Source organism: Myxine glutinosa, chromosome 2 (assembly GCF_964187855.1).
Source record: "Myxine glutinosa chromosome 2, kmMyxGlut1.1, whole genome shotgun sequence".
In the NCBI taxonomy this organism is placed as follows: domain Eukaryota; kingdom Metazoa; phylum Chordata; class Myxini; order Myxiniformes; family Myxinidae; genus Myxine; species Myxine glutinosa.
Window position 1 is genome coordinate 5,728,888 of NC_136262.1, and position 20,941 is coordinate 5,749,828.

Genomic DNA, 20,941 nt, shown 5'->3' on the forward strand with positions numbered 1-20,941 from the left:
TCCTCTCCAAGAAGTTCTGTCGCTCAAGCTTTTGGGACTCACTATCTGCCATGATCTTTCTTGGGAAAACCACATTTCCAAGCTGGCCTGCAAAGCCAGTCGCCGACTGGGCATCCTCCGTCGTGCGAAGTCCTTCCTAGGCACACCTGAGCTCCTCACCACATACAAGGCTTTCATCCGCAGCTCAATGGAATACTGTTCTCCCCTATGGGCTGGTGCTCCTGCCTCACACCTAGCTCGGCTTCACGCTGTTGAAACCAAAGCTTTCAGAATCATTGGAATCTCCCGCGATGAAGCTATCTCTGAGGGCCTTTCACTCACTCACCGCAGGCAGGTAGGTGGTCTTTCTGTCTTCTACCGACTCCTCTCCGGCCTTGCTCCCCCAGCTCTCTCTGTGCTCTGTCCCCCAAATATTCCTACAGGTCGCACAAGATCTGCCAGCAAGCCTCTGATGGTTAAACTGCCAAAATCTCGACTCTCTGCTCACCTTCACTCCTTCATTCCTCTTTTCTCCCGCCTCTGGAACAAACTCCCACACTCCCTTCAATCCCACTCCTCCCTCCAGGTCTTTAAAACAGCTGTTCACCACCATCTCTTATCTTCCCCCATCCAAAACCTTGATCTTTTCTACCCCCGCTAATTCACCCCAGATCCACTTTGTTTGAAATTCCAACTTCTTTCCTGGAAGTCCTGGCAGTGTCCATATGTTTTATACCTCTCCCACCGCCCCCTTCCCATGCCCCCCCCCCCCAAAGCCCTCGCCCTCTCTCAGATCTCTCGATGTCTCCATGTCTCTCGGTCCCTGCTCTCAAATGTTGTGTTTGTGTCCTTCCCCCTCTCTCCCCATCTTGTCTACCGCTCCCGATGTTATATGTTTTATGTGTCGGTTTGTCTTTCTGTGTGATTAATGTTCGCTCTTTCACGAGCCTCGATCTTGTATACAAAACAAAAAAACAAAAAAAAAAAATTTTTTTTCAATATATTTTCTCATTCTTCATGCGTTGTGCGTGCCGATAGTCGTACATAAATGCCACAGACTGTTGGTCGGTCATGAGTTGGAACTTTTTGCCCAGAAGCAAATGCCGTCACCGTCTGACCGACTCCATGATCGCATACGCCTCTTTCTCGATAGCGGAGTGTCTACGCTCACTCTGGGACAAAGAAGGCCACCGGACGACCCCCCTGGGAGAGTGTCGCCGTTATCACACAATCAGAGGCGTCTGTCTCAACCAAGAATGGTATTGTGTCGTCGATGGAGGCTAACCCCCGCTCTAGTAGGGAAAATGGCCTTTAAAATGCATGTTGTGTTGTTGTTGTTGATGGAGGTCACACACACCCCCGCAATATTTTCCTTCAGTTGTTGAAAAGCAGCCTTGGCAGCCATCGTCAGAGGGAAGGCTTTACGCGGTACTTAGCCACGTCACGTACCAAATCATCCATCTTCGGTAAAGGGTACGCGTCAAGCTGCGTGAATCTATTAATAGTCTGAGAATAATCGACGACCATGCGCTACTTATGGTTGGCCGTATGCACCACAAGGACCTGGGCCCTCCACGGGGAACTACTCAGCTCTATAATGACCTCTCGCAGCAAGCGCTTGGTCTCATCCGCAATGAACTGCGTGTCCGCGCGAGTGTACCGTCTAGTTTTTACAGTTTGTGGTTTACAATCGGCAGTCAAACTAGGAAATAGAGCCGGTGGCTCAATAGCAATCTTGGCCAGACCGCAGACAGAAAGAGTGTTCTCCCCTTGCCCGAATTGCATCTCTAATCGACCATGTAGATGCAAAAAGTCGTGACCCAGCAGCACATCAGCACATAAATCAGGCATAATCATAAGTTTGATGTCAGGATACACCACGTTGACAACCAGATTAAGTATGCACATGCCATTCGTGCGGGTCCACAGTCCCGACCCGATGAAGCCATTTAGATTCGGCGTGTAGCTCGGCCGATGGTCCACCCGTATCGCTGCACCAATGCTTGACAGACAAAGCTTGTACTGCTTCCGGTGTCGATCAGCGCGTCTGCAGGTTTCCCCTCCACGAGGACCGGAAGCACTGCACTGTCTAGACTGCTCGATAGCCCCGGCTCCCCAGAGTGTGAGGTGCGAGAAGTGTTAGTTCCCGCGAGGGTAGTGTGGCACGTCTTTGCCGCGCGACAAACCTTCGCAAAGTGTCCTTTCCGACCACAATTATGGCACAGCGCTTCTCGAGCAGGGCAAAACCCGCGAATGGCGACGATTGCCGCAGAAATAACATTTTGCATTCTCTGAAGAAGAAGGGGTGGCTGCCGCACGCAAACTCTCCTCTTCCAGAGGCGGTAGAGCGTCGGTTGATCCTGGAGTAACCTCGGCGCATGCGAGCAGTCGCTCGGAAATGGAGGCCGGCTCCGCGCGAGCCTTGGGGGTAGCTCCCGCTGTGATGTAAGGGCGGCCGTATGCCTCCGCGCGAGTATAAGCCAGTTGCAGGATGCGAACCTGATCAAACGCTTCCTGAAGCGACATAGCCGTTTCCTCAAGCAATCTTTGCCGTATGGCCAGTGACGCGATGCCCGCCACAAAAGCATCACACATTAGATCATTAGTTGACCCCGCGACCGTTAGAGGCTCCATCATGCAATCCTTGCCAAGGCTTCTCAACTTTTGAAGTATTGTTTGAGAGACTCTGACGAATCCTGTTGCCGGGTTGCAAGCATATGTCGGGCATACATGGCGCTCCTTGGTTTTACGTAGATGTCTTTCAAGGCCTCGATGGCGGCCTCATCCGTGTCACAATGAGAAATATAATCGTAAACAGTGTTGCTCACATGGAAGATCAGTGTCGAGAGCTTTTGCTGCCCGGTAAGGTCCGGCGCAACAGCGATGTAGTTCTGGAGAGGGCAATGCCAATGTCCCCACTGGCTCGCGGCATCTGTCGCCTGGGGGTCCGCACAGAATTTCTCGAGTCTCAGAAGCTTGTCCATCAAGCTCAAGCGAGGGAGATCAAATTGAATAAAATGTGGTAAAAGTTCAATCCACCAAACTCCAAGGATAGTGAGCTTTATTCAATTTGATTCTCAACACCATCTATAATGACTTGTCTTCCTCTGTTCGACATGTTGACTCTCTTCCTGCCTTTAAAACCTCCCTCAAAACCTATCTGTTTCACAAGTCTTTCAAAGTCTAAGTCCTGTTTTCCCTTTGGTTTGAGGTGGGACAGAGATCGAGAGTATGTCTGTGTACATGTGCGGGGGAGGGAGGAGAGGAGGAAGGGGAGTGTACACATCTGTGGGTTTTGAATGGGGAGGGAGAGGAATAGGGCAAGAGTGAAGGTGTGTCTGTGTGTGTGTATGTTTGTGTGTGTGTGTGCGGTGTGTGTGCGTTCGCATGATAATGTAAAGCGCCATGAGGGTAGTTTACTCTGCTTGATGGGGCTATATAAGACTCCTTTATTATTATTATTATTATTATAAAAGAATGATCATCGAATTAAGCAAGCGTTCATTCATTACATCATCATGGATGCAATCCATGTATACAACACAACAAAACAGGCATTTTAAGGCCATTTTCCCTGCAAGAGCGGGAGTTAGCCTTGCGGTCCCCATGACAATGTTCTCCATTTTGCCCTATTTTCTGCATCTCCCCTTGTTAACCCCCTTGCCCGCATTTCTTCTTCGACCATCTTTAGCCAAGTCTTTCTCGGTCTTCCCCGTCCTCTGCTTCCTTCTACATTCATTTCCATCACTCTTCTCAACCAGTCACTTTCATCCTTCCTCAACACATGACCAAACCATCTCAACCTGTTCCTCTTCACAGCATCAATCACAGGCTCTATTCCCATCATCTTTCGCAATTCATCATTTGTCTTCCTCTCTCTCAACGATACTCCACACATCCACCGAATCATTCGCATTTCCACCCTTTCCAACCTTCGTTGCTGCTCTACGTTCATTACCCATGTCTCGCTCCCATAAATCATAACGCTTCTCACACATGCAGCATACACCTTTCCCTTCAGCTTCAACGACACTCCCCTCATCATCAGCACGCCACTCAGTTCCCGAAACTTCTTCCATGCACATCTCACTCGAGCCACCGTTGCCGAGTCTGATCCACCTTCTCCATTCAGCATGTCTCCGAGGTAGCAAAATGTTTACACACCTTCCAGCTTCACGCCGTCTCCAAGATCCAACTCAACATTTCCTCCATCTGCAGCTCCCTCTGTGCACACCTTACATTTGAATGTAGCTGCCACACTGGTTAATGACCCTCTCAGACCACTACATTTTTGATGAACCCACTCAGCGCACATTGTACATTGAATGGAGTTCACTCCGACACCCTTCCTACACACAGCACAGGGCCACTTCCCAGTTCTTTCCACCTCACCACATGCTTTACCACTTGCCATCACCATCGTCTTTCCGATATTCACCTTCAGACCTTTTGTCTCCATACATTCCTTCCACGTGTTCATCTTTTCCTTCAGTCCATCCATACGATCCGCAATCAACACCAGATCATCTGCATCCAACAACTCCCATGGTAAACCCTCCTTTACGTTCTGAGCCAGCACCTCCATCACAGCTACAAATAGTAGTGGACTTAGTACCGACCCCTGATGCACTCCCACCTTCACCTCAAACTCACCACTGTTCCCGTCCTTCGTCCTAACAGCTGTGCGCGCTCTTTTGTACATTGCCATCACTACTCTGATCAACCATTCCTCCACTCCTAACTTCCTCAATGCCCATGTCAATACTTTGCATGGTACCCTATCGAATGCTTTCTCCAGATCAACAAACCCAAGAAACAACTTCTTCCTCTTCTCCATGTACTTCTCCTGCAACTGCCTCACAATGAAAAGCACGTCTGTCGTTCCTCTTCCTGGCATGAATCCAAACTGCATTTCGTCGATCTTCACTTTCTTCCTTATCCTCCTCTCCAACACCCTTTCAAACAATCCATGTATGAAGAACATTATTTGGCTTACCAATTTGGATCCAGTCGACAGACAGACAAATCACCCCACGTCCAAACCAACCCTCTTTATTATCATCCGTTACCACTAGAGGGGTAATTGCAACAGTTGCCAACCATCATTTCATTACAGTGGTCACAAGGTCAAAGGCTAAAGGTCATGTCATGTTAAATAAAAATTATGTTGCCGTACCAACGCGTGAACCAATGATGGGATTTTGAACAAACCTGGTACAAGTATATATGATGCAAAGATGAACTGATTGGATTATTCCATTATGAGGTCAAAGGTCATGCCAGGTAAAAATGTGATAACTTGAGAATAGCTGAAGGGATTAAAATGAAACTTGGTACAAGTATTTATCATGATGTGATAATGTGGGTGGAGGCATATTGGTCGACGTTGTGACGTCAAAGAGTGTCGTTCTAGTCTTAGTAATGGCTTTCTTCTTGCCACCCTACCGTACAGGCCAGACTTGCGGATTGCTTGGGATATTGTTGTCTCATGCACACAGTGACCAGTCTTTGACATAAAATCCAGTACAGTTCCCGTCTCGCCATTCATTTGTTTTTTGTTGTTTAGTTTACTTGGGGAGTGTCGTTGAAGCTGAAGGGAAAGGTGTATGCTGCATGTGTGAGAAGTGTTATGATTTATGGGAGAAAGACATGGGTAATGAACATACAGCAGCGACGAAGGCTGGAAAGGGTGGAAATGCGAATGGTTCGGTGGATGTGTGGAGTATCGTTGAGAGAGAGGAAGACAAATGATGAATTGCGAAAGATGATGGGAATAGAGCCTGTGATGGATGCTGTGAAGAGAAACAGTTTGAGATGGTTTGGTCATGTGTTGAGGAAGGATGAAAGTGACTGGTTGAGAAGAGTGATGGAAATGAATGTAGAAGGAAGTAGAGGACGGGGAAGACCAAGAAAGACTTGGCTAAAGGTGGTGGAAGAAGAAATGTGGGTAAGGGGGTTAACAAGGGGAGATGCAGAAAATAGGGCAAAATGAAGAAGATTGTCATGGGGACCGCAAGGCTAACCCCCGCTCATGCAGGGAAAATGGCCTTAAAATGCCTGTTGTTGTTTTGTTGTAGTTTACTTGGGTAACACCTGCGCCTCGTGTGGCCCTACTTTATGTATTTATTCTTCTATTGGTTCACGAGTTATCAAACAGAGTGACCACAATATTCGTCATGGGTGTGTGTCTGTCTGTCTGTCCGCAGCATAACTAGCCGATGATATCATCCGATCTTGACGAAACTTGGGTGGGAGGTTGATATCATGATCTAGTTGTGTCCTGTCTAGAGTGGGCGTATTGCGCCCATTGTGGGCGGAGCGACGCCCCAAAAATATGTCTTTTTAGGGGGTAATCGAGTTCAAGCTACATCTTCTCCAAGGGAGTTGGTGGAATCTGACAGGGGTTTCGATATTTGGTTAGGCCATTGTCATGTGTCATGGCCCACGGAGCTCGATTTTTCATTTTCGCCCCAAGGTCAAGGTCACGTAATTTAGAAAAGTCGATTTTTGATGGTTTTATTACATTGTTCGCTTCCTGATCGGGTGAAATGTCGTACATGATCTTATGTTATCACATACATCATGAAATACAAGTTTCCCAACAAATTTCAGAATCTTTGACCTTTGAAGGTCACAAAGGTCAAATTTTCAAAGTTGTCGGAATCAAACCGAATTTTTGGTATTGTGTAGCTAACTAACCTCATAACTGATTATACATTATTTTCTATCTCATTTCAAGGTCAGTAACCTTCGTTTTGACATTGCAAGCTCACAAAGGTCAAATTTTCAAAGTTGTTGGAATCGAACCGAATTTTCGGTATTGTGTCTTAAAGGCATGTGCACACAGCGCATTGGGACCCTTTGTAAATAGGCATGTACACCGCATGTTGGGGGCCGACACCTGCCATGTGGGCCCCCGACCCCCCAGTCCGGGCCTGTTTCGGTTATAGCCCGTCCTTTGTCATTGAATACTGCTCGCTCGTGAACCATCGTCGTCTCTTGACTTGTTTTAATCAAGCCTTCGTTGAATGTCTTTGCTGATTAATACGATTTGTATCGTTGATTCAATAATTCCAGTCTTCATCCTTTGATTTTGAAACTCTATTCGCCTTTCTAACCAGGGCAAAGTTCATCAGGCACTGATCGAAATTAAGAAGAATCTGGAACAGCAGGCATGTAATCTGAGGCAGTTATCAAGCAGAGGTGGAGTGTCTGGATCGGATCCCACGGCGCTGCTATTGCAGGCAAGAGCCATGTTACTGACGGGACGCCTCATGGAGGAGACTGCAAACTTTGAGAGCACCGCTGTCATTAAACAGTACAAGGTATTGATTGCAGATGCATTTGTTTATTTTTTGTTTGTGTGAAAATAATATCACATTTAGTCCCCAGCTTGTTTTTGTATACAGAGTCGAGGCTCGTGGAAGAGTTCGAACACTGAACGGATCAGGATCAGGAAGTAACAGGACAAAGATTCAGACTCATTCAGATTCATTTCGGTTTATTGCAAAGAACACATGACAAAAAGTCCGAGGACTAAAATAATCAGTTACAATTTGAAACAAAATAATGTTTAGAAGTTACAATAATTACCATAATAGGTTGCAATAGTAATAATAATTATAAATCATGATATAATAAGATTCATGTTATGAAATGCATAGACCAATATAAGGTTATGTCCACAAAAAAAACGAAATAAAAATATGAAAGGCAATATTAAATATTGCATTTAGAAATATCAAAATAATAAAGTAGATCATGGTTGTTAATTAAAACAAAAATCAGTTTGGGTTGAGTCGACCCAAGTAGCTGTACCAAGCCTCTCCATAGAGTGCAACCAAACTGAAGATGACCATGGAGGCGGTGACAATGACCGTCTCCCCGACCTCCAGCCCACAAATCCGGTGAGGATATCCATTGCGTTTGTGCAGAAAAACACAGAAGAAAAACACGCAGCAGAGAACATCAAGGTGTTCCAGTGGGGAACGCGGAGGGGTGCAGGAACGTGCACGGTGGTGGGGCCGACTGTGAGCAGCCAAGTCTTGAGCAGAGAGAGGGCAGCTGTGGCAGGAAGGGAGTGCCAATCTGCGGTCAGGGTAGGCCCAAAACGTCGTCGGTAAACCTGAGGAGAAACATGCAGCACAGAGCCAGGAGAGCAGCCAGAGCCGAATCCATGGAAATCCAGGACAGTTCCCGCCGAGCCATTAATTAGCCCAAGGAGGGCACAGGCATGAGGGAAAAAATGCAGAGCCAAGAATATGGCACCACTCGTGACTCCCAAGGCTTTAGGCATTCTTCCAAAGGAACAGTGTAGAGAGGGCGGACACCAACAGCAGGGTTAAGGGACAAATAGGCATGGTTAAGGGACAAGATAGTGGGAGACTTGGACAAATATGGGACGTGAAGAACAATGTGGGGTAGAAGAGGACACGCGCGGGTGGGCGAGGTGGATAAAGAAGCAAACTCCCAGGAAAGAAAAACTGTAAATTTGGACGAAGGAGGGCTTGGGGTTTGGAGGGGGAATAAAAGATCATGGTTTTAGATTGGGAGATCCAAGGTGGTGGTGAACAGTTGTTTTGAAGACCCGGAGGGAAGAATGAGATTGAAGAGGATGTGGTAGTTGGTTGCACAGGCAGTGATCAGTGATCCTGGATTTTGGGAATTTCGTCAGAAGGGGTTTGATGGTGGACCATGTTCTCTCTGCAGCACCCTGGGGGTCTAAAACACCGAAAAGAGCAGAGGGTGCAAGACCAGAAAAGAGGTGGTAGATGCCTGAGCAAGGTGTGAGGCAAGGTAGCCAGCCCAGAGGGGAGAGCAGTACTCCATAAATCTGCGAATGAAAGCCTTGTGTAGGTGGATAGGAGTGCGGGTGTGCCAAGGAAGGACTTTGTTCGACGGAGGATGCCCAGTTGGTGGCCGGCTTTGGAGGCCAACTTTGAAATATGGTTTGCCCGAAGAACGATCATGGCTGATTGTGAGACCCAGGAGTTTGAATGACTGAATTTGAATGACTTCAGGAGGTTTGTTAAGAAGTGGATTTTGATTTGATTATTGAATACTTAGGGGCAATATGGAATGGGAGGGAGTGTTGGAGTGTGTTACTGAAGTTGAAAATGAGAGTGTGCTTACTTATGGTGTGCCTGACCATTGTGGTAAAATTATTTGGTCAACCTAAAAATAAGGAAGAGTTGTGGTCTGCAATAGCAGACTCACCTCTGGGTTATGCAGAGCTCAATGTCGGACCAAATTGTATCTCGTTCCAAAATGTCATGCTGTCCATCATCGAGCATAGCATTGCATTATCAGGTATGCCATCCTTATTTTTGTACACTGCTCCTATCATCTCCAGGCGCTGCATGACGTCATTGCCGGGCACTGAAGGGGGCCCGGCAATGACGCTCAATGAAAGGGAGTACTCGGTTTTCACTCCGTTTGTTTGTTGTACACCGTTCCTTTCCTATGCCATCTCCAGGCACTGCATGACGTCATTGCCGGGCACTGAAGGGGGCCCGGCAACGACGCTCGATGAGAGGGAGTACTCAGTTTTCACTCCGGTTTCTTTCTTGTTTGTTTTCTTTTTTTCTTTTTTTCTTGTTACTTGGCAAACCATTTTTTTTTGACAAGTATGTTGATCACCCCGGTTTGTGTTCGTCTGTCTGCTCACTTATACTTGCCTACAGGACACAATTTTAAACTGATCTTCACGAAACTTCACCAAATAGTAGAGTTCGTGGTCTGACAAAATCCTATATATTTTTGAGGTCAAAAGGTCAACATAGGCCAATGGTCAACCACGTTTTTCAATTTTCAAAAAATCCTCAGTTTTCATCCGATTGATTGAAATTTGATGAGGATTAAATTATCAGCGAACTGAATTCAACCAGCAACTATTTTGAGGTCAACAAAGGTCACAAGGTCAACATAGGCCAAAGGTCAACCATCTTTCTCAAATTTCTAAAATCCTCAATTTTCATCTGATTGACTTGAAATTGTAAGAGGATTTGCATATATGGGCAATGAATTCAACCACCAAGTATTTTTAGGTCAACATAGGCCTAGTTTTGGCGGTGTGTACCCTGGTTTAGAATAGGTACACCGTATCCCTGCGTGTCGTAAGAGGCGACTAATAGGGTTGGCGTCAGGAAGGGCATCCGGCCATAAAAAAACATTGCCTCAAAAAGAGAACCATGACAATTACAACTACATATGGGCAGGGTACAGCCCAAAGTACCCCGTGGGGGACCCCACTCCCTCTCGTCAAAACTCAAGGTGGGGAACCCGATCGAAGCAAGGGTGGAAATCACGCCATTCATGACGATGAAACATCTGATGCCCGACGTGGAGATCGGTTTCTGAGGTTTGGGACATGGAATGTAGGGACAATGACAGGGAGATCAGGAGAAGTGGTGGAAGTATTGGTCAGAAGAAGAGTGGACATATGTTGTGTGCAGGAGACGAGATGGAAGGGAAGTGGTGTGAGAATGGTGAAGGGTAGGCAGGGAGAGAAATACAAGTTTGTGTGGCAAGGGTGCCCGGAGGGCGTGAATGGTGTTGGAGTCCTGTTTTCTGAGGAGTTTGTAGACAGTGTGGCGAGTGTGACCAGAGTGAGTGAAAGATTGATGATGGTGAAAATGATTATTGGAAAGCTCTTGGTGAACGTCATCTCGGGATATGCTCCGCAGGTTGGTCGGAGCGATGGAGAGAAGGACAAGTTCTGGTGTGCGATAGAGAAGTTGATGGAAAACGTGAAAGATGAGGAAGTTGTTGTGGTAGGAGGAGACCTAAATGGACATGTGGGAAGGAGTATGGACGGTTTTGAGGGAGTTCATTGGGGTTACGGATATGGTGTGAGAAATGGAGAAGGTGAAAGGATTTTGGAGTTTGCTGATGGAGCTGATTTGTTGATTTGTAATGCTCAGTTCCAGAAAGAGGATAATAAGCTTGTTACATACAGGTCAGGTGGGTCGACTACAACCATTGACAACCTGCTGGTGCGTAGGCAAGATAGGGGGAACCTCCGGGACACAAAGGCGATCCTGGGGGAGGAGGCTGTTTCACAGCACCACTTGGTTGTCTGCGACGTAAGGGTGAAAGGTGCGAGGAGAGCTCGGCGGGTGAAGTACCAACCGAGAATGAAGGTGTGGAGGTTGAAAGAGGTGACAGTGAGGGAGCCATTAAAAGAGAGGCTGAGTATGGTAGAGGATGATGTGGTTGAGCTTGAAAGTGGTTGGATGTCAATGAAAGATAGTCTGTTGGGGGCCGTTGGTGAGGTATGTGGATGGTCAAAAGGACCACCGAGGCACTCGGAAACATGGTGGTGGGATGATGAAGTTGGAAAGAAGATTTGACGAGTAGAGGAAGAAGTTCAAGGAGTGGCAGAAGGCGAAGGGTATGTGGGCAGAAAAGGCAGAGCATGAAAGTTACAAGGCAGCCAAGAAGGGCTGCAAAGAAAGAGGTAGCAGAGGCGCAGGAGGCATGTAGGAAAATGTTCGGAGAACGCTTGGATTTGGAAGAGGGTCAGAGAGCGGTATTCAGGATTGCAAAGCAGATAGCGAAAGAGAGGTGTGATGTGATGGGGGTGAGTTGCTTGAAGGATGAAGTGGGACAAATCGTTGTGGACCCAGATGGAATTAAAGGAAGATGGAAGATATATATGGAAATACTGTTGAATGCAGAGAATGAATGGGATGGCAACATCGAGAGTACCCCAGTTATAGGAACGGCAGAGAAGATAACCGAGAAGCAAGTTGAGGAAGCGATAAAAGCAATGAAGAGTAGAAAAGCGGGAGGGCCAACGGGAGTTGTGGGAGATATGTTGAAGGCAGCGGTAAATTGGGGTGTGAAGGGAATGACAGAGATCTGTAATCTGGTGGTGAAAGAAGGCCGCATTCCAGTGGATTGGGAACTGAGTACGCTTGTCACTCTTTTCAAGGGGAAAGGTGACCCTCTGGACAGTGGCTCGTATCGAGCGATAAAGTTATTGGAGCATGGAATGAAGGTATTGGAAAGCGTGTTGGAGAGGAAGATAAGGAAGAAAGTGAAGATTGACGAAATGCAGTTTGGATTTATGCCAGGAAGAGGAACGACAGATGCGCTTTTTATTGTGAGGGAGTTGCAGGAGAAGTACATGGAAAAGAGGAAGAAGTTGTTTCTTGGGTTTGTTGATCTGGAGAAAGCATTCGATAGGGTTCCACGCGAAGTATTGACATGGGCATTGAGGAAGTTAGAAGTGGAGGAATGGTTGATCAGAGTTGTGATGGCAATGTACAAAAGAGCGCGTACAGCTGTAAGGACGAAGGACGGGAACAGTGGTGAGTTTGAGGTGAAGGTGGGAGTGCATCATATGGTGTCGGTATTAAGTCCACTACTATTTGTAGCTGTAATGGAGGTGCTGGCTCAGACCGTAAAGGTGAGTTTACCGTGGGAGTTGTTGTATGCAGATGATCTGGTGTTGATTGCGGAAAGTATGATTGGACTGAAGGAAAAGATGAACAAGTGGAAGGAATGTATGGAGACAAAAGGTCTGAAGGTGAATATAGGAAAGACGAAGGTGATGGCAAGTGGTAAAGCATGTGGTGATGTGGAAAGAACTGGGAAGTGGCCATGTGCTGTGTGCAGGAAGGGTGTCGGAGTGAACTCCATTCAATGTACAATGTGTGCTGAGTGGGTTCATCAAAAATGTAGTTGTCTGAGAGGGTCATTAACCAGTGTGGCAGCTACATTCAAATGTAAGGTGTGCACAGAGGGAGCTGCAGATGGAGGAAATGTTGAGTTGGATCTTGGAGACGGCATGAAGCTGGAAGGTGTGAAAACATTTTGCTACCTCGGAGACATGCTGAATGGAGAAGGTGGATCAGACTCGTCAACGGTTGCTAGAGTGAGATGTGCATGGAAGAAGTTTCGGGAACTGAGTGGTGTGCTGATGAGGAGGGGAGTGTCGTTGAAGCTGAAGGGAAAGGTGTATGCTGCATGTGTGAGAAGTGTTATGATTTATGGGAGCGAGACATGGGTCATGAATGTAGAGCAGCAACGAAGGCTGGAAAGGGTGGAAATGCGAATGGTTCGGTGGATGTGCGGAGTGTCGTTGAGAGAGAGGAAGACAAATGATGAATTGCGAAAGATGATGGGAATAGAGCCTGTGATTGATGCTGTGAAGAGGAACAGGTTTAGATGGTTTGGTCATGTGTTGAGGAAGCATGAAAGTGACTGGTTGAGAAGAGTGATGGAAATGAATGTAGAAGGAAGTAGAGGACGGGGAAGACTGAGAAAGACCTGGCTAAAGATGGTGGAAGAAGAAATGCGGTCAAAGGGGTTAACAAGGGGAGATGCAGAAAATAGGGCAAAATGGAGAAGATTGTCATGGGGACTGCAAGGCTAACCCCCGCTCTTGCAGGGAAAATGGCCTTAAAATGCTTGTTGTTGTTGTTGTTGTTGTTGTTGTTGTTGTTGTTGTTGTATAGGCCTAGTTTCTAAAATCCTCAATTTTCATCCGATTAACTTGAAATTTTAAGAGAACTTGCATATCTGGTCACTGAATTCAACCACCAAGTAGTTTTTGAGGTCAACATTGGCCAAAAGGTCAACATAGGCCAAACGGTCAACATAGACCGAATTTCTAAAATCACCAATTTTCATTTGATTGACTTGAAATTCTAAGAGGATTTACATATATGGTCACTGAATTCAACCACCAACTATTTTTGAGGTCAACATTGGCCAAGTTTTTTAAATCCTCAATTTTCATCCGATTGGCTTGAAAATTGAACAGCATTTGCACATTGAGTCACTAAATAGGGAAACTAACTATTTTTGAGGTCAAAAGGTCAACTCAAGATAAACCTTACAAAATCATTTTTCATCTGAAAAATCGTCACTTTTCTTCCTGTTCACCCGAGCTTTGATCAAGATTATCAATTTTAATCTTGATGAAATGGACAATTTGCTTTACCAATGGAATTTTTTTTCTTGGGGGTGGGGGGTGGATTTTGCAAGTATCGTGCTCTGCATGACGTCTACTTGTTTGTTTGTTTGTCCAGGTGATATCTCAGCTGTCCTTTGAGCGAGGAAGCTGAAATTTCAGTACAATAGTGAGGAAGTGCTTTGGCAAAAACGGTGTTTTTTGATTAATCAATTAATTAATGATTTTGTTTGAATTAACAATTAATCAAAAAAGTTACAGCTTCAGATGAAACACTGGTGGCTGAGGTATGCTATAAGCCAATTGATTGAGAAATTATTTTACAATTATTATTTATTGATTTATTTATGCAATTAATCCATCAGTTATTGTACACCTCTCCCTCCCAATACCGTCTCTATGTGCTGCACGGCAGCATCGCCGGGTGCCGGAGTATATGTTGTTTATTTATTTATTTATATGGCATGGGGCCGGTGTATTTTGAATCTGTACTTTTTTTTTTTAGCAGGATATAGGCTTGTCATAGAGATGGCACACGCATGCCCGCGCATGTGCATAGACACACACAAAACAAACTTGGAGGAAGTTTCGGCACTTTCCGGAGTACTCTAGGTCCCAGCGACGTCTCAACAATGGCGCCGCTTTTATCACCACAGTCGGTGGGGCATTTCCTGAGGAATTTCCTCCAAATGGATGCCAACCAATGGGGATTGTCTGTACATTTACCCTTTTAAATTCTGAGCAAGCAAGCAGCATGTACCATTTTTTAAGTCTTTGGTATGACTCGGCCGAGGTTTGAAGCACCGAACTACCAGACTTAGAGCGGACGCTCTTACCATTACATCATTAATTTTGAGGACAGTAAGTCACGTAGCCAATTTTTGTGATTGTTTACAAGGAAACACCGTTTCACATTGCCTTTGAAAAAGATTTGGCGGTTGTGTGCCAGTACACCAAGTAATGTTTTGTGTTTTGGTCATGGAATTGTGGTGGGTAGGGAAAGGCATATCACTCGGTGTGTTCCGAACGCACGAACCGGTTTGGCCACTCCTCATCTGTTAGAGAAAGGTACTTGCCTGGATCATAAAATGATCGTGTTCATGGGGTTGAGTCAAATGACGCGAGGTCAACCGAGAATACGGAACTACTGGTTTGCGTGCCATGCATACAGGAAGTGATCCACTTCAATCCCGAATGGGAGGCTTGCCACTTCTACTTGGCGAAATACTTTGACAAAGTGATGTTGGCGATGACGGAAAACGAGTCCAACAACAAAAGCACGCTGTGTTCACGCATCATCTTCCATTTTGGCAGGTATGTCATCAAACTGGTATATATTTACTTGAGCAGAATTCAAAAATGAAACTATTGTTGTGAGATTGACTCTTGCAGTGTTAAAGATTCTGAATATAGTGTAGGTATTTCCTTAAAGTGAATGTTTAGCATAAGGGTAAAGTCATTGATTGTGATATTAGATTTGTGTCACTTATGTAATAGTTAAGTGACGTCTCCCTTTCCCAGTGTCTGTTTCTAAAATTATCAACCCATTTGACCCTATTTATTGATGTTTTACCCTTTGGAGTCTGTCACTTATGTTTCTTTTTAGGGTCTAATAGGCCTTCACTTATCAGTTTTGGCTGCAAAATGGCCTATGTGCTTGCCTGGCATGAATTATGTGAAAGGACTCGGGGTGAGAGTTTGTGGCAAGCCGAGCGGTGCTTATGTTGAGTGAGATGGGAGGGGGCGTGGTGTGTCATTGAGGACGCACATGCCTGATATATATATATATATATATATATATATATATATATATATATATATATATACGTATATATATATATATATATATATACTGAAACGCAAAAGAAACTTACCACCTTTGAAACCTTTAAATATCAACAATAACACTGCGTGTAGTAAATGTGTGAACTTATTTGTGGACAACAGTGTCCTCACTGTCAGACAAAACGGTCACGGATGGTCACTTGAACCTTCAATGGTCACTTCATAGCACAGCTGTTGAACAGCCGTTTTGACTGTCAGTGATTAGCCAAGGGGTACTTGATAATTTTAATGAGCTGCACGTGATGTCTTGATATTGGCTTTAAAAAGGCCAGTGCAAAATGGGCATTTTGACCGAAAAATTTGACCATTTTGACCAACTTCAAAAAGACCGAAAACGCAAAAGAAACGTACCACCTTTGACCCCTTTAAATATAAACAATAACACTGCGTGTAGTAAATGTGTGAACGTATTTGTGGACAATAGTGTCCTCACTGTCAGACAAAACGGTCACGGATGGTCACTTGAACCTTCAATGGTCACTTCATAGCACAGCTGTTGAACAGCCGTTTTGACTGTCAGTGATTAGCCAAGGGGTACAGGATGATTTTAATGAGCTGCACGTGATGTCTTGATATTGGCTTTAAAAAGGCCAGTGCAAAATGGGCATTTCAATCAACATGCCACGATTGTCAAGGATCAACGGCAGCGTGCCCTGGGCATGCTGCAAAGCGGACTGAGCTACCGTGAGGTGGCACGTCGCCTTGGCTGTTCACACCAGACGATATCGGCCCTGGTGGACAGAGACACCCTCCACAACTCTGCAGATGACAGACCTCGATCAGGGAGGCCAAGAGTCACCACTGCAAGGCAGGACAGGCAGATGGTCCGAAGTCACCTGCGGGATCGATTCCGTCCAGCATCCCGCACTGCGGCAGAAACTCCGGGGCGTGCAAACCCACGGATCTCCAATGATACTGCACGAAGACGACTGCATGACTATGGCCTGACTGCCAGAAGACCATACAGAGGCCCCGTGATGACGGCTGCCCATCGCCGCAACCGACAGAGATGGTGCTAGCAGCATCAGCGGTGGACCTTGGCGCAGTGGAACGAGGTCGCTTTCAGCGATGAGTCAAGGTTCTGTGTGGACAGTCCTGATGGGCGTGAGCGTGTCTGGAGAAGAACTGGCGAGTGATATGCCGATTGTTGCGTGCGTCAAGCCAACAGGTGGGGTGGCCCAAGTGTGATGGTGTGGGCCGCCATATCAGGCCAGTACAGGACGCCACTGGTGGTTGTGGATGGGAATCTTAACGCCCAGCGGTATGTGGATAACATCCTGCGACCTCATCTGCTGCCATTCCTGCTAGACCACCCAGAACTGAGAACCTTTCAGCATGACAACGCTCGTCCCCATGCTGCTCGCTTTACCACTGCATTTCTCCAAGGCGAGAACATCAACACCATGCAGTGGCCTGCGCTCTCCCCTGACCTGAATCCCATAGAGCACCTGTGGGATGAGCTTGGGAGACGCGTAGTTGGCAGGGCCAGGACACGGGCAGAGCTGCTTCAGACATTGAGGACTGAGTGGGACAGAATCCAGCAGCAATCCATCCAAAGACTGGTAGGCAGTATATGCCGATGATGCACTGCCTGTATCCAAAACAATGGTGGCCACACATGCTTTTGAAAGGGGACTGACATTGCACCCTGTGCTGTTCTGTACTGTAGAACAAACTGATGAGATGGTGTATCTTGGTCAAAAACTTGACATGTCATCAATAAAATGCCAATGTTTCAATTAGCAATTGTTGGTTTGTTTTATTGTGAACTGTTACAATTTTATTACATTTCAAACAAGTGGTAAGTTTCTTTTGTGTTTTCGGTCTTTTTGAAGTTGGTCAAAATGGTCAAAATTTTTGGTCAAAATGCCCATTTTGCACTGGCTTTTTTAAAGCCAATATCAAGACATCACGTGCAGCTCATTAAAATCATCCGGTACCCCTTGGCTAATCATTGACAGTCAAAACGGCTGTTCAACAGCTGTGCTATGAAGTGACCATTGAAGGTTCAAGTGACCATCCGTGACCGTTTTGTCTGACAGTGAGGACACTATTGTCCGCAAATAAGTTCACACATTTACTACACGCAGTGTTATTGTTGATATTTAAAGGTTTCAAAGGTGGTAAGTTTCTTTTGCGTTTCAGTATATATATATATATATATATATATATATATATATATATATATATATATATATATATATATATATATATATATATATCAATAACCACCTTTAGAGGCCATTTTTCCCCGCAAAGCGGGGGTTGGCCTTTTTCGGGAACCGTGGTTGTTGTTGGTCCCCTTTTTGAAGCAATGTTTTACGGCCGGATGCCCTTCCTGACGCCAACCCTTTTTGCCGCCTTTAACGACAAACAGGGAATTACCAGTGAACTGGTACTCAATTAGCCGACCTCGGAAGGATGACAGGCTGAGTCAACCCCCCTGGCGTTAATTCAGCGATCGACCGGGATTCAAACCCAGGATCCTAGGATCCTAAGCCGGCACCCTAGCCGCTAGCCCAACACCAGGGTTGACCCAACTAGCCTCAACACCCTGATATGAGGGCATAAAAGGTGGGGTTGACTTGGGAAAAGGGAGGAGATTGCCCTGACCGTAGCAGATACAGTTGCACCAGACTGCTCATGTGAAGAGCCGAGCCACGCCCTCCGTACTCCTCTCCATGGCCCCGGGACGTTCAGCCTGCTGGAGCAACGGGGCCAGATCCTATAATCTTGCCAATTTTTGTCGTGTTTGCCCACAACTTTCTTTCGGTACTGTCATTAACCGCTGTCTCTCTGTTGTCGTGTGATTGATTGGGCCCGATATGGACGTAGTTACTTAAGGTTCCCATACCTTGAATGCCTATGCCGGTAGTGGGTAAGAGGATAGTGTTAGTTGCATCATTTATATGTTCATTGCTCCTTTTGTTTCATTCCCACGTGCCGTATTGTGCACATTACTAAACATATCATCTCACGAGATCTTGGAGACGGCGGCAGGGATTCTCGAAGCTCCACACGGTCTCCACGTTTTCAAAGTTAAGTCTGTTCACAATTGTATTTTGTCGAAACTGTATTTATCTTTCGGTGTGTGAAGTTATAGTGTGCACCTTGGAAGTTTCTCGGTGTTTATCTTTCATAAATTAATCGTCTTTGCCGCGTCGTGAGCAAGGCCTTTGCCGCGTCGCGAGCGATTTGAAATCGAAGTTAAGTAATTGTTCCCATTTGTATTTTCGTTATAACTGTATTTATTTTATGGTGTGTGTACGTATATTGTGTCCCGGGGAAGATTTTCGGTGCAAATCTTTCATACCTGTATTGAAAATCGTGTTAATTCGTGTCGTGTCTTGAGGCCTTGTACAGTGTACAACCTTGAGGCTTTGTTTTTCTCTCAGCGGCCGTCGTTTGTGATCCAATAACTTTCGTTCTCTGTTTTCCCAGTCTTTTCACCCCATAGCCTACTTCCTTGTGTAAATCTCAACTCAAAAAAAAAAAAACAATAAACATTTCCTTCTCTGTTCTTATTCTTTGTTCTCATTCGTTTATTCATTCTTATTCGTTCGTTCGTTCTTCGACCACGTGTTTCTCCCCCATTTCCCCAGATAGTTTTCACTGTTATTAACCTTCAATGTTTACACTTTCCCCTCAAGTTCTGTATTCCGTCATATATTATAACACCTTTTTCTTCTTCTTCTTTAAAAGGATGCTTTCGACTTGCTCACCAAATCTATTCATCCCCCAAAAAAATTCCATCTCCTATTGTGCCTTTTTTCTACATTCCCTAAACTCTCCTGCACGCCATCCTCCATCCAGCGTCCTTAAACGTATTTTTAACTCGAAGGTCACAAGAAACTCATTTTGCAATAAATGTTCGTTTGCCATTAATCGTACACTTTCTAAAATCCAATCTCACCCCTCCCATCCAAATATTCCCCATAACCCCTCCCCTCCAAATCTTCCCCATCACCCCTCCCCTCCAAATCTTCCCCATCACCCATCCCTTTAAAATCTACCCCCTTTCCCCTCCCCTCCTAAACTACCCCCTCACCCCTCCCCTCCAAGACTCCCCCTCGCCCCTCCCCTCCTAGACTCCTCCCTCACCCCTCCCCTCCAAATCTCCCCCATATCCCATCCCTTTCAAATCCCTCCCCTTGTCCCTTCCCTCCCAAACTCCCCCCTCGCCCCTCCCCTTCAAATCTCCCCACCCTCATTTCTTCTCAATTTCCCCCTCTCTCTCCCCCTCCTCAAAGCGTCCTCCCCGCTTCTTCCCCCTTCCAACTCTCACCTCCATCTCCCCCAACCTTCTGCCTCGCTCTTCCCCTCCTCAAATAACACCTCATTGTGCCTCACCCAATCACCATCAAACCTTTTGTCCGCCCCATCCTTCCCTTTCTCCGAGCTATTCTGAAATCTCTGACACACCTTCAACAGCTCTCCCTACCTCTTCCACCTCTTCCACATCTTACCCTACCCCTCCTCCCCCTTGTTCTGTATCCGATGCTCCCCCTTCCTCTTCATTAACGGTATGGACCTCAAACATCCAGGGCCTTCGTTCAAACTTAACTGATCTCTCCATACAGGTTGCTTCTGTCAAACCAGACGTGATCTGCTTAACAGAAACTTTCCTCCTTCATGATGTCTCTGATTCATTAGGTGACAGATTGGAACTGTCTTTCCCTCGGGGTCCCCCTGTGCTGTCTTTCCCTCGCAGTCCCCCTGTGCTGTCTTTCCCTCGCGGTCCCCCTGTGCTGTCTTTCCCTCGCGGTCCCCCTGTGCTGTCTTTCCCTCGTGGTCCCCCTGTACTGTCTTTCCCACATGGTCCCCCTGTACTGTCTTTCCCTCGTGGTCCCCCTGTACTGTCTTTCCCTCGTGGTCCCCCTGTACTGTCTTTCCCTCGTGGTCCCCCTGTACTGTCTTTCCCTCACGGTCACTCTGTGCTGTCTTTCCCTCGTGGTCCCCCTGTACTGTCTTTCCCTCGCGGTTGTCAGCTCTTTCACGAGCCTCGATTCAGTATACAAAAAACAAACAAAAAATCTCTCCCGGGTTACTCCCTCCTCAGGGAAAGATAGACCTGAGCCTCGTCCTGGAGGTGGGGTTGCTATCTTTATCAAAAACTCTCTTCCTCACTCGCCCTGCACTGCACTCTCTCCACCTCACCCCCAGGAATACCTCTGGCTATGGCTTCCCCTTCGCTCC

At 46.2% G+C, this 20,941-nt stretch overlaps 1 protein-coding gene across 2 annotated transcripts in view; it reads left to right on the top strand.

Annotated features, from left to right (window-relative positions):
• Positions 1–20,941, top strand: part of ATR (ATR checkpoint kinase) — a 243,727-nt gene that overhangs the window by 166,502 nt on the left and 56,284 nt on the right. For both annotated transcript variants that reach the window (XM_068109426.2, XM_078772919.1), the window contains 2 exons: positions 7,101–7,304; positions 15,072–15,214. In XM_068109426.2, coding sequence (XP_067965527.2) covers positions 7,101–7,304; positions 15,072–15,214 — 347 coding nt within the window. The remainder of the gene's footprint in view (positions 1–7,100; positions 7,305–15,071; positions 15,215–20,941) is intronic.